This window comes from Ammospiza caudacuta, chromosome 3 (assembly GCF_027887145.1).
Source record: "Ammospiza caudacuta isolate bAmmCau1 chromosome 3, bAmmCau1.pri, whole genome shotgun sequence".
NCBI classification, from domain to species: Eukaryota; Metazoa; Chordata; class Aves; order Passeriformes; family Passerellidae; genus Ammospiza; species Ammospiza caudacuta.
Genome location: NC_080595.1, coordinates 39,128,472 through 39,142,479, shown reverse-complemented (window position 1 = coordinate 39,142,479; position 14,008 = coordinate 39,128,472). Strand labels below are relative to the sequence as shown.

Below are 14,008 nucleotides of genomic sequence, written 5' to 3'. Positions count from 1 at the left end.
GCATGAACCTTCTGATACCTGACAAGCTGCTCCTCATGTTCAGGTGGAGCTTCCTGTGCATCAGTTCCTGCCCATTGCCTCCTGTGCTATTGCTTGGCACCACGGAGCAGAGCCTGGCTCCATCCTGCTGGCACCTCCCTTCAGATGCTCACAGACATTGATGAGGTCCCCTCTCAGGGCCTCTTCTCCAGGCTGAACAGGCCCAGCTTCCTCAGCCTTTCCTCATTAGAGAGATGCTCCAGAGCCTCAATCATCTTTGTTACCCTCACTGGAGCCACTCCAGGGGCTCCGTGTCTCTCCTGTCCTGAGGAGCCAGGACTGGACTCAGCACTGCAGCTGTGCCTCACCAGGGCTGGACAGAGGGGCAGGATCAGCTCCCTTGACCTGCTGGCAGTGCCCTTCCTAATGCACCCCAGGATTCCATTGGCCTTCTTGGCCACAAGGGCTCACTGCTGGCTCATGGATGGCTTGCTGTCCACCAGGACCCCCAGGTCCCTGTCTGCATAGCTGCTTTCCAGTAGATTGTTCCTTAGTCTGTACTGGTGCTTGGGGTTATTCCTACCCAGGTGCAGGATCCTGCATGTCCCTTTGCAGAATTTCAGATAGCTCCTCCCTGCCCATTCCTCCAGTCTGTCTGATCTGCTCTTCTGAAGGGCTTCTGAGCCCTCTGGGGCATTGGCCACTCCTCCCAGTTTTGTGTCATCAGTGAACCTGCGGAACTCGCTCTGCCTCTTCATCCAACTCATGGATGAACAAGTTAAACCTCTGGAGGACACCGCTGGTGACAGCCCTCCAACTAGACCTTGTTCCACCAATAACAACAGTTTAGGACCTGCCATTGAGCCCGGTCTCAATCCATCTCATTGTCTACTCATCCTGTCCACACTTCTTGAGTTTGATTATGAGCATATTGTGAGAGACAGGGTCAAATGGAGAATCCAGGCCAATTACAATTCTTCTTGGCAGAGTATTTGAAAATCATTACACAGTATTCAAAAGCATCTTGTTTCCTCATCATTCACTGGTAACAGAACTTAAGCTGCAGAGAACCATGTAAAGTCAACCTAAAAACTGCCAAGCCTTGTAAATTGTGGGAAATGCAAATCCTAAAGCCAAAGAGTTTGGTTTTTTTTTTTTTCTGTTTGGCCTACATCTCTTGCATGCAACTCACCCTGCAGATCTGTACAAACACTGCTGCTCCACAGAAAAAACAAATGGAAAGTCAGTTGTATGGACAGAGCACCATTAAGCAGGGGTACAGTTTTCAAAATAAAACAAATAGAAACTGTGAACTAGATGGATTTACCTCAGAGTAAAGTGTCTCTAAAGTGAGAGCTTGTTTTCATTTTGAGGTACAGCCTAGAAATAGAGTGTAAAACTATAATTATACAGTAGCGAGATGAACCTCTGGCTGCAGCAGTAGCAGTGGCAGTTTTTTTAACAGACTATAATGTGTCACAAAGTATCAGGATAAAGATAACAAATATGTCAAAGTAGCTTAGACACAAAGTTGTTAGACACTTTTAAAGTACTTTCAGATGAGAGGGATAGAAGCAGAAAAGTGTTTTTACCCAGTTACATTTACTGAATGGAAAGTAAACAGGCTGTTTGTGTAGTTTATGCATTTTCTTCCTGAAAGGAAAAAAAGGACTTAGAACATTCAGGACCCTTCTCATTTAAAAGTCTGTAACAAAACACAATGGAAGGCATCAACAGTTTGGAAAACAAAGGCTGTCAGTCCTGCAGACTTTCTGATAAATCCTAACCCCGGTGCAATCTAACAGGCCACATCATTAACAGCAAAGACCACTCCAGCAGCACAAATGAAAACTGTTAAGCCTGACTTTATCAAACAGACAGACCTACAACACATTAGTGAACAGAAGAAAACAGCACAGTAACTTTGAGGATACTCATTGGCCTAATTCATAAGACTAAAATAGAAGAATTTACTGTGACTCTTAATACTCACATAGCAGAAGAGCTAATAAAACAGATATTTGTATAGTTGATGTGTTTTGACATGTAATGGTTTCACTTCCAGCTGGATCTTTCTGTTACACTGAAAGGTCACTTCCTCAGGGAGTGTGTAGATGACTAAGAGATTTTGTTTGGAGACACTTTTTTTCTATATTGTTTTTTCACTCCCAACATTTTTAGGTTTTGTCTTTTTTAATGAAAATTTTGCCTAGTCTGTATGATATGAATGGAAGTTTGTTTGCAGGAAACACTTTTTAAAACATGAACATGCTTGCAGCACACAGTTGCAGTGAAGCTGATACTTAAAATTACCTTGCAACAGAAGATGGCTGTGTTCCAGTGGTTTTTATTGCAGTCCTCTGACAACTTCATCCCAAATGGTAGATATTGTTGTGATTCAGAAAGATATGGAAATACAGCTGACAAAACAGTTGATGAAGATGAATAAGCTGAGAAAGGGGAAGTCAAGAGTCAGAAGTCAGCAGGAAAGCAAATGTCACTTGCAGAGTCTTACAGAAATGAGCGTGCAAATCTTAAATTTGTGAAGGTCCACGGACGTAAATGGTAATTTTTTTCCTGTTTTAAATCAGACCCTATGAGTCATTATCTTCTGGTCTTTGGTGAAGTATTAACTTGAGAAACATGGCTTGCACTTTTGAAGAACTTCAATTTCATATATTAGCACCATAGATTAATTTCATATTTTTAAGTACATTTTTTCCCCAGCATTTGAGGGCTGTTCAGGAGAAGGCTCTCATGCAACCTTGTTTCTAGCACATGAAATAAAAATTCAAAATATGATATAGGATTGGGCAATGTGTTCTAAGTCCCCAGCAACATAGGCAAAAAGTTGCAGTTTTAGCTTTAGGCACAGCTGACATCATCTCTGCATTGTTGTGGCTCTTGTATGTGCACAGTGTGATCTAGAAAGCGGGGTATAATGGAGACAATCCCACTGCAAGGCTGATGGCAAAAGCTGTGCACAAAAGAACACTATATGCTACGTACAGCAGAGATACATCGCCGTTCTCTTTGTCGTACTTCTCAACACGTTCAAATGATTTCCAGATGATGAGTTTTGTTAGTATAGAATTAAGGTAGGATTTAAAGTTGTTTTTTAAAGGGTTCACAATAAGCTGGCACATTTTAGAGCCGAAGCTGAAAAACAAATCACTACATACATGAAGAAGAGAAATTGCTGTGATGGGCCAGACTGCTTCAGTTCAAAGCCCTAACACTGGTGTCACATAAGAGAAACTTCAGAGGAAAAGACAAACTGAGTTGGTTGCGGTTAGCTGGGGCACAGCAAGTTGTCTGTTGTCATTCTTTCAGGAAATATGAAAACCTTAAGCTGCAGGGAGTAGGAAGAGATTAACCTTAATCCAAACATTTTACGTCTTTGCATTAATTTAGTACCCTAATGAAACATGAGTATTTTCTGTGTGAAACATTCAGGTCACTTTCTAAGATCTCTAAGAAAACATCCTCATTTCTGAGGCTGTCACTGTCCAGCTTAATGCCTTCCATACACGAGGCTTTCTCCACAAGACCAGAAAGGCTCTGCTGTGCAGGTGTGTGATGCTGCAGACAGCTTGCTGGCATGGCCAAGTGCCCGCGATAGAAGCTGAGCCCTCCTGTACTGTTTAATGTCCTACTCTTATCTGCAGTGACTTAAAGTACCTTTGCACCTATCTCCACAGGTCCAGAAGATGGACTATTTGTTCCATTACCCAACAGAAAAGGGTAAGGGAGCAGCTTGCTTTTCTGCAGCCAAAAAGCCCCAAGGTGAGCAACCTCCCACTCTCCTCCTCTCCTAAGTCACAGAGGTCAGTGCAGCAATAGCTCAAATATGGCTTTGTGCACCCATAACCTGCCAGAATGGGTCCCCTGGACTTGAGATTTCTGGATCTTCTCTGCTTGCAGTCTTGCAGTCTGTTCTTATGCTGTTGCAGCAGCCAATGCCATGACATCAGGACATGTAGGCTTATGTGAGCCGGCATTCAGCTTGGTAAGTCAGGTTCAACTACCACTGAAATGCAGCTGGCAATTCAACATACACAGTCTGGCCATGAATCTCCATAAACACGTAATTGTGTCCCAGCCTCTGTTTGAAATGACAGAAACTACACCCAGTCACTACATCTAAACATGAGGCCATGGATTTCAAGTCCTAATTTTGTGCTATTTTAAGAAACAAACAGAACTCTTGCCCTTTGTTGTATTTATCCACAGCAATTCAGAGTGTTCAAATATACATTTTATAAACAAAATATGTCATTGTCGAGGTGGTCATGACACAAGCAGAGACAACAAGCAGTCTCAGATGGCAACTCTTTATTATTGAAAATGGCTGACCTTTTATACACTTTCTAATGGTTTATGCTTCTTCTACCCCAACTATTGGCTACAATAAATCAACATAACACCTTTGGTGAAAAGTAACAGTGACTTCAGCTAACTTTCTAAAAATGCTTCGTCCAGCTGCAAAGTTCTTTCCTTATCTTTCTTCAATTCATCTCTTCTCTCAGTCTCCTTGGTAACAGCTTTGGAGAGAGCTCTTTATCAGCCTTTTCTTGCTTCTCAGCTTCTTCTCGCTAGCTAACAGGCCTGTCGTTAGCCCTTTCCACAAAATTACTTTTATTAGCTAGTACATGGGTTATTTTAAATCAAGAATTAGAATACAGTTGGTACTAAACTATTGTTTCAGTTCATTTCAACGAAGTCAAAGTTACTGTAGATTACCCTCAGGAGGTAATATTTATCTGGCAAAAAAAGGTTTTTAAAAATTTAGATGGAATTTCCTTTTCCTCTTTTTATTTTGCATGTTTTGGCAATATAGTTTAAATCAGATAACTTAGCTAATAGAGCATAACACTAAGCGAAACCAGAACTTAATGGGAACTGTTAGTAGACTGTTTAATTGATTTGTTCCTGCTTCTGATGTGAAAATTATCCCATCATTACATTTATGTTTCCAATTTACTAAAATAATTATTTTTCATTATCCTTTCTGCAACAGCTCTATCCAAGAAAAACATCTTGAGTATTTAGAGGTACTCCAGACACTTCATCCAGTTTATTGGGTAACTGCTTTTAAGAATGGCCCTAGATAGAAAAAAGGCTTGTATTGTTTCTCCTTGTTTTACAGAAGCATCATAACGGTGTTTCCCTCTCTGGACACCAGCAGCCACATTCAGCCTGGTACAGAACTCAGAAATGAAAAAATATACTCGGGTGCGGCCTCTACAGACCACACTGTCACTTGAGTGTGCAGTTACTGTGGTTTTTCAGAGTCAGAGATGAAAAGAAATGGCTGCCCATGTGCAAAACAAAGAGCAGTCTCTTCTAAAACAAGAGATCCTTTATACAATAAGCAGGATCAGCATGTCACTTCAGCATGATGCACTGGCAAGAGAATATGAGCCTCAAATTAGATTAAAAAATGGTAACCTGGTGTAATATATATCTATAGATCTATATCTCCTTCAAGCCCACGGACAGACTTGTGAATTATTAGTATTTGTTATTTTAAATCCCAGCTGTATCAGAAACCTTATTCTGACCTAAGTTCTACTACCCTGCTGCTGTGCAAACAGACCAGTCAGTTACCCTGTGGCTCCTTTGGGATGCTGGTGTAAGCAAAGTTGTTGCTTTTGTATTAGGTGGTATGGTTAGGTTACTTCAGGGATCCCTCTAATTGTTTGGATGCAATTCCATTTTTACACAGTATCCCTGACAGGCTCAATGATCTTTATTATTCTTGTCTCAATCATTGGTTCTAAGAAATGTTAGTAGCAATGCTTTGCTCATCAGCTAAACCAGTGGCTGCTTCCATGCTCTTCAAATGGAAACCAATGTCTTAACTCAGGCCTCTTCCTTCAGAAGGTGTGACAAGTCAGTGCCACTGGTTCATGTGACTGTGTTACTGTAATTGGATTGCTTTCAGTTTATGCCCATTTCCTCAAAGGAATAGGTGAGGTCTGTCTCTGTACTCTTCCTTGACCTCATGTCTCAGCAGTCTTGGCCAGGTAAGACAAGGAATGTGGGCTGCTTTACCTTTTCTAATGGACAATTGGGAAAGGAGTTCCAAATTTAGTGAATATTTCTTTTCTTTTTTTCCCTCTCCTCAATGTAGGAGCAACATATTTTAATCCAACCTAAACTCCTTACCAAATAATTTAGCCCAAACCAGTAACAGCCTCCTCTAAACTGACTGCCATCCTATGCAAGACTTAACTGCATTAACTTAGGTTCCTTTGTTTAATTTGACATGAATGCTTTTTGTATATAGAATTTTGTCTACATACCTATTTCATAGTAGATTTCTGTACTTCTAATAGCTGCCCACATACCAGAGACTCTTCTGCGAGTAGCCTAAAACTCCTGTTCTCAAAAGATCTGTCATGGAATTATTCTAAAATATAAAATTTGATTTCTCACATGTGGTCTGATACTCACCCTGGTGAATATATAGCACATTGGGTTGAAAACCACAGACTTGCCAACAAGTGTTTACATTTCCATTTAATATGAGAATACTTCCCCATTATGTAGTAAGAATATGAGGCAAAGAAAAAAAAAATTGTAATGACGTGGGAAAGAGAAACCTTACTGTTTTGGAGAGTCATCTCCTACATGTAGTGGAAATATCACATATTCCTTATAAACTTGTATACAGTACTGTAATACATAGGACATAATTTTCCAGTTTCCTGGAAGAAAAGTGTGATGAGAGCCATTTACAGACAATTAGCTTGTATTTTCTTCAGAATAAATCACATGAATTACACATGCAAACTGGAGTAAGGAAGGATTATGTAGCAGTGCCATTAAAACAGTCAGAAAAGCCACTGATCCTACAGTTCAATCTGAGTAGTCATACACCTGAGCAAGACCAAGAACAGTTTCTCCAAAAAGTCTGATCAAAATTCACTGATAGAATCAGACAGAACAATTATATTAGGTTCTGAAGAGTATGACAGTACAGTAGCACTATTGAAAGTATCCCTGTTTTATCCATTTCAACAAAAATCATAATCTGAATTACAAGTATACTGCATATCTGCATTAGCACCAAGATAATATAAAGTAAAAGCTTATTTCATCAAGTCCCTCTGATAAATGGTCCCCGATAAAAAAGCAAATTTTTAATGTACTTTTAAGTACTTTTGGTAAGAGATATAAGTTCCATAAAAGAAAAACCACTGCAAAGTCCGAAAAAAATTCTAAAACTTGTAAAAAAGATCAAAGGTAGAGCATTTCTAATAGTCTGAGAAATAATGAAATTCACTCCAGTTCCTGAGATAAACTGTAGATCAGTTGTGAGGATTTACCAGATTGTACCACACTCACTTTCTCACCTTCTCTTACACACTGCACACAAGGTCAGAACTGAAGATTCTGCTAAGCTCAGAACATTCAAATTTTCTTTTCCACTATAAATACAAGAGACTGGCAACTTAGGTCAGAGACAGACAGACTTCTGCAACAGTCTGTCAAAATAATTTCCAGACAGAGGCAGTTGCTTTAAATTAACTGCACTTGCATCACTTAAATTAATATAGTTGTGTGCTTCTGTCTGGTTTTCACTGACAACTGTGCTCTTATTCATCCCTCTGCTGTTTAAAAGAGACCATAGATGAGTTCAAACTCCTAGGGTCAGACTTTTAAAAAGAGCATCTGTCACCTAACAGCTCAGCAGGTCTCTATGCTGGAACCATCATCAATGTGCTTCATTGCTACCAGCCATATGGTCAGTTTCTAACTTAGCATTAGAGTTGTGCTCCATCTTCTGTAACACTGCTGGAAGATCCAGTACAGAAGAAATAATATAATGAGGTACGGGGGAGGTATCTACTGGGGCAGTCATTGCTTTGTTTAACCAGACCGTTGCTTTCAAGCCAGCATTCAGGCCTCCTTGAATATCTGTATCTAGAGAGTCACCGACCATCACACACTCCGCGGGCTGCACCCCCAGGAGATCGCAACAGTAATGGAATATGGATGCCGCCGGTTTCTCCTCTTTCTGCTCTCCCCCCACAACGATGGCATCGAAGTAGGGCTGGCAGGCGCACGCCTCGATCTTCTCCCTCTGCGTCTGCCGCTCGCCGTTGGTGAGGAGCAGCAGGCGGAGGCCTTTCCGCAGCTCGGTCAGCATGGCCCGCGTGTCCTCGGCCAGCGTCAGGTGCTGCAGCCGCGTCGTCTTCCACAGGTAATAGCACTCGGCCGCCAGGTCGCGGTTCGCCTCCCCGCCGATGGTCTCCTGGATCGCCTCCTCCCAGTGCGAAATCCGCAGGTCTGTGATGCACATCTTGGCGGGATCGTGGCACTCCTTGAGGAGCTTGGCCTGCACCTTATCGCAGACGGCGCGGGCCTCTCCCTCCCCGTAGCGGTGCTTGGACTGCAGGGCGCTTATCACCTGCAAGGGACGCGGGGACGCGCGTCAGGGCGCTGCGGGGCCGCGCGGCGCGCTCTCGGGAGCGGCGCCCGGCCGCGTGTCAGCGGGGGAGGGAGCGGGACGCGCGGCACCGGCACCGCGGCCGGGCCGGGCCGGGCCGGGAGCCGCGGCGGCCGCGGGAAGGGGGACGAGGGCAGTACCTCCTCGATGGCGCGCCGCCCCGCCGCGGCCGTGTCGATCAGCGTGTTGTCCAGGTCGAAGAACACCGCCTTGACGCCGTGCAGCCCCATGGCGCCGCCTCCCGCGAGAGCCGCCCCGCTCGGACGGCGGAGGGGAGCGCCCCTGACCGCCGGCAGAGCCGCCGGTGCCGGGCACAGCGCGGCGGGGCCGCCCCGGGCCCGCCCCCACGTCAGGGTCGCGGGGCGGGGCCCGGGCCACAACGGCGCTGCCCGGGGCGCGCTGGGCGGCGCTCGTCGCTGCCAGGTGCTTCTCCCGCCCCCCAGAAAAGGAGGGCTGAAGGCAGGCCGCGCTGTGGAATGGGCTGTGAGGACAGCCTCCCGAATCCTAGCAGCTCGTGTGGGCAGCGGGTGGCGCTGGGCCGGGCAGAAAGGCCGCGGGAGCTCCCGTAACCCGGCTACCGCTGGGAGTGGCGGCGCTCCCCTCGCCCTGCGGGCCATGGGCAGGGCCGCGGCTGAGCCCGGCAGCAGGAGCGGCTCTGCGGCACCCCGGGCGTGCCCTGGGCGAGCCCGCCCCGCGGTATTTGGGGTGTGTGTTTCTATGCTTGGTGTTTTGCTTCGGTTTGTTTCCTCTATGTAGGAATGCTTTCTGGATGAGGCAATGGGACAGCTGGCAGCTGGTTGGAAAATAACCTGTTGAGGTGCTGCCAGGGAACAGCTTTGCCGTGCAAGAATTTCCCCTACAGCGCTTCCATCCGGGCAGGCCTGCCCGCTCCCGGCTGTTGGCGGCAGTTTGGCTGTGCCAGCCCCCGGCCAGCGGCTGCTGCTGCTGGGGAAGCCTGTCCCACCTTAGGGAACGGCACCACACAGGTCCCTGCACGGGGTCGCAGCGTGGCGCCCAAAGATGCCGAAGTCTGTAGGTTTTCACTCCGAAGCATTCCGTGAACGGGGACCTGCACGAAGGAGGAGGAGGAGGCGCATGCAAAAGATTCAGCTGAGTTCGGGTTTTCCCAGCTTCTCTGTTACCTTCTGGAGCGTGTCCTGCAGTTACCTCTGAGCACAGCAGCCGCAGGACAGGGATTGAATTATCCATCAGCAAGTGCTCCTAATAAAGCCAAAGTCAATAACTCCACTGTAACTCCACTATTTTGAGACTCTATATAATTATGGATTACTTGAAACTCCAAAGGTGAATATTTTGTAGAGCAAATGAATCTCAAAGGCATTTGAATGCAAGCCTGAATGGCCTTATAGAACAAGATTTTTAGGTGTATATACCAACGACTGTTTTGGAATTGATGATTTTCCCCAAGGTGAAGTTTAACAGCATCTTGTTCATTGATAATGTTTTGAGAAACCTTGTGTATTTTTTAACAGCCACCTAGCAAATTTTCTTAATTTGATTTGTGTTTAATACTGCTAATGTCAATTAGAAATTAATCAACTGCAATTCACGAAGCTGGAGGAAACTTTGTCTTTTACCAAAAAACTGGAAGTTCACTCCAGGTCACTTTCAGTTCTAAAAAACACACCTTTGGTAGCAATCTCCTTATCTGATGGAAGACATTGAGTCACATGCAAGGCCAAAGCAGTTGTGCCCAAAAGCTTGGCATATGGCAAGTAGAACTACAGAAGACAAACCTTTAAGGAGAGAGGTGGATTCTGAGAAGAAACAGAGATAGCTAAGGATCCTGTAGTTAAGGCAATAAGAGAAGTTTTAATAAAATTACTCTAGCTGGTTCTAATAAAATGTGCTGGTTTTGCTTGATAAGACAGAAAAGGTGTTAGGCGTGTGGATTTTATGTGCCTCTACTGAATTACTGTTTTTCAGAATTTACACAGAAGAGTGACTTAAAAATAGGATGCATTCTACTTAGGAAGATGGCATTTGTTTCAAACAGCCCTACATTGCAAACAGTGAGCATTGGATCCTATGTGTACTTTTGGAAAAAGGTACATTTACATAAAATATTTGTGTTTTCAAAGACCATTTGGACCGTTTATCTATCAGCAAGTGTGTTACTTTCTCCTTGTTCTCCCGTTCCTTGTTCTGCAGGCTCACTAGAGGCTGGAAATCCCTCTCAGCAGAAGCTGAGAACCAGGAAGAGAACAGTCATTGGAAACTTGAGTAGGAGACAAGCTGAAACATAAGAGAGTGCACATCCTAGAAGTGATAATGTAAGAATGCCAGTATGGTATCTTTAAATAAGGAATTGCTCCTTTTTTTGCTACAAGATGGTTATGTTTAGGAGTTCAACATTTGAAACTCTCTGATGGTTTTTTCCTGCATCTCCACTGGTGTCTCAATGGGTTCCTTTTTGGTTGTGTTAGCATTATGAGAGAGCAGGTGAGCTTCCTGAGTGCCCAAGTTGTTTCCTCGTACTGAGGAAGACCTAAGGCTTACTGCTGTTTTCCTTTTCTATAGCTGTCTGGTTTCTGCTGGAGACAGACCTGGCAGGGGGTGGAAATCAAATCTGGATGATCAGGAGTAGTGACCTGTGTGCACATTGGAAGTCATTTGCTCCACCCTTTACATCTAGCCCCTGAAAACTCATCTTGAAGATTTTTCTTTCCCACTTCCACAGAATATATTATTAACTTGGTGGCTGTTTTTTTTTTTCCTTTTATCCCTGTAAGAGATTTATTATGAAGTTCATTCATGTTGAGAAGATACCCATGATACATTTCAAGCTCAATGTGTTGAGGAATAGTTCTCACACGGGTGTCTTGGCCTGCAATCTGCAGATTGAAATGCAGATTGAGCTCCTGGTTGGACTTCGAGACAAGAGGCCATGAATTCCCAGCCTTTGGGATAACAAAGGACATGAAGACAGGCGACAGTAGCCAGGTGGATGGACAACTGAGAGTAACAGCCGGTGACTGCCGACCTTTTGGATAAGGCGACGCCGGTGCGATGGGTGAACAGAGCGGGGAGGCGGGAGAAGACGAGAAGGAAGAGCGGGACTGAGGGTATAAAACCTTGGGGGTTCTTGGGCTTGAGGGCTTTGGAAGTATTTGGGCGCGCACTCCGCTGGCCATGTTGCGGAACTACAGGGTGTGGTTACTGTAACAGGAGAAGGCGCCGCGAGTCAGGGCCAAGCCGGGGGCTCAGGTGTTTGCGAAGCCGCTCGCCTGCCTCGGAGCCCCGGTTCCCCGTAAGCTCAGGAGCGCTGGGCAGAGCGCAGGCGGCGGAGGCGCCGCTCCTTGTGCCGGGCCGGGCGCGGCTCCCCTGGCCTCAGCGCAGAGCCGCCCTGCTCCCCGCGGGGCTCTCCCGCCCTCGCCTCCCTTTCGGTTTCGTTTTTGTTCTAACGCGGGCCGGCGCTGCGGGAAACGAAACTGGGCGGGGTCTACGCGCCGGGCCGGGTCGGCTGCAGGAGCGTCCGCGGGTCCCGGAGCGTCGGCAGCGGCTCGGAGGTACCGGCGGGGCGGGGGCGCGGGAGGAAGGGCAGGGTCCCTGCGGGATGGGGTGCCCGCAGCCCGGCTGCAGACGCCTGGCCCGCTGCGCTCGGTGACGGCAGCCCGGGGTCATCTTTGGTCCGTGCGGCTACGCCTGGCATCACCGCTGCTCGAAGGGATATGCTAAGTGCCGTCGGGTTCTCTTCTGCAGGAATCGATTCTAATAACGGGGAAACACTACTGTTTATTTTCCTCCCACAGAAGTCAGTAAATGATTCCATCTTTTTCTGTCAAGGAATCTGCTCAGGAATCTTCTCTAATCACTGAATTCTCCACTCTGCTTTCTAAAACCCTTATTCCAAGCAATCACTTCCAAAACATTTGCAGACCAGTCATTTGAATTAGAAATTCGAATCAGTTTCCCATGAACTTTGTTACTGGCACCAATTTTCTATTTTATGTCTTAGCAGTGACCTATCTACCAGGATTAGGGCTGCCTTTATTCCATGTTTAGAGCAACAGACAAATCTTTGAATGTTACTTTGCAGCATCTATTGAAGATTGTGTCAAAATGGATCGTGAGTATATGGGGAAGGTCAACTCTTACGGTCAAAAAAAGAAATATACAGTGGTTTATGACCTCGTTGCCAAAACGGGCCCACCTCATGATCCTGAGTAAGTTCTCTCTGCCTGTCAATAACGAGTGGGACTTTTCCTGCAATGAGCAAACTGTGTAAAGCTTGCAGTCACAAATATTGATTTGCTGAAAGCACATGTGTAGTGGGAAAGCTGGTTGAAACAATGAATTGAATGGCAGGTGCATGGGGAAGACATCATGTGATACAGTTTAAGGAGAAAACTTATTTCAAGGGTGATGGCTCTTTTTCAGAAAGTACCAGCAAGGCACCTGTTACTTACTAGTAACTGTATTGTATATTATGCATCTCCTCTCAGAAGGTGGATTGGGTTACAGCAAGATTTTCAGTTTGATTTCAAAGCTACAAAGCAAAGTGTTTACAAAGCATTGTTGATTTTTAGTCCAAAAGGTTGGGTGTATTAACTGATTTCATACTAACATATTTAATGTGTAGTATATTTTTTAACATCTCTTACAAGAAGAGGGTGTTTTGCTTAAGAAGTTTTGCTTTCCCTTTTAGAGACAATTACAGGTGATGGAATATATTTTATTTTTTAACACTGATACAGTACATTTTTTGCCTTGCCAAAGGTTGTAGATACTCAAGATCTGTAATATTTCCTTGCATGATTTTTAAAAATTTTTTTTGCTAGTTTGTATGAAGACAAGGCTTATGTTAATAATTAATACATTTCTCTTGCTGTGTTGCATGTTGTCAGATAGCACTGTCTATGCAGATTTAGTCTTAAGTCTGTCTAACATCTCAGAATAAATTAATAGATATTATTTGGATCTCAAATGTTAATAGCTATCTTATTTTTTTGCCCATGTAGCTCATGTAATTCAAAAAAGTACTTATTGCAGTAAAGGCTACAGCTGTGATCACACAGCAACATCTTAATTCTTCAAAAGTGATGGCATGGGACTGATGGAACTTACATTCATTCCAAGTTGTTTATTCCATTTGTTGTGGTTTTTCATTGTTTTTCTCTCTGTTCTGCTACATTCACAAATGAAATTCAGCCCATTGTGTGACATCTAGGAAAATCCTGGGTAACTTGGGCTATTCCAAGGATACAGTGTAAAGTGTCTGTGATGTGTAAAGGCTGTAGTGATGTGTGCTGTAAACCTTCAGTCCCCTTATGCTGCTCTGTCCTGGAGTTCTGGATGCATTGACCACTGCTGGTTGTGAGCTAGCTCCCTAACTCTGCTGTGCTGTTCCATCTCATGTCACCTTGCAGCTGTCTGAGGCATGACGCAGAGATGCCTCCCATCCTATCATGGTTCTGGTGCTGAGGCTGCTTCCAGTACTGGGTCTGACAGGGCCAGTGATGAACACAATGTAAGAAGGTTAAAGGAGACCAGGGTGGCTCAGTCCTGAGCTTTTGTGGTCTGGGAATGCAGAGAGTGGACAGTTAGGCC

General features: G+C 44.9%; 2 protein-coding genes across 2 annotated transcripts in view; one reads left to right on the top strand and one right to left on the bottom strand.

Annotated features, from left to right (window-relative positions):
- Window positions 1-4,325: 4,325 nt before the first annotated feature.
- Window positions 4,326-8,778, bottom strand: NANP (N-acetylneuraminic acid phosphatase). Its single transcript, XM_058801979.1, has 2 exons — window positions 8,578-8,778; window positions 4,326-8,398 (listed from the first exon to the last, which is right to left on the bottom strand). Exons 1-2 carry the CDS (start codon window positions 8,665-8,667, stop codon window positions 7,703-7,705), a joined length of 786 nt encoding a protein of 261 aa, XP_058657962.1. The 5' UTR covers window positions 8,668-8,778; the 3' UTR covers window positions 4,326-7,702.
- Window positions 8,779-11,933: 3,155 nt separating this feature from the next.
- Window positions 11,934-14,008, top strand: part of EIF2AK2 (eukaryotic translation initiation factor 2 alpha kinase 2) — a 23,240-nt gene continuing 21,165 nt past the window's right edge. Inside the window, exons 1-2 of the mRNA XM_058800777.1 lie at window positions 11,934-11,967; window positions 12,498-12,624. Of these exons, the coding sequence (XP_058656760.1) occupies window positions 12,521-12,624 (104 nt within the window). The 5' untranslated portion in view covers window positions 11,934-11,967; window positions 12,498-12,520. The remainder of the gene's footprint in view (window positions 11,968-12,497; window positions 12,625-14,008) is intronic.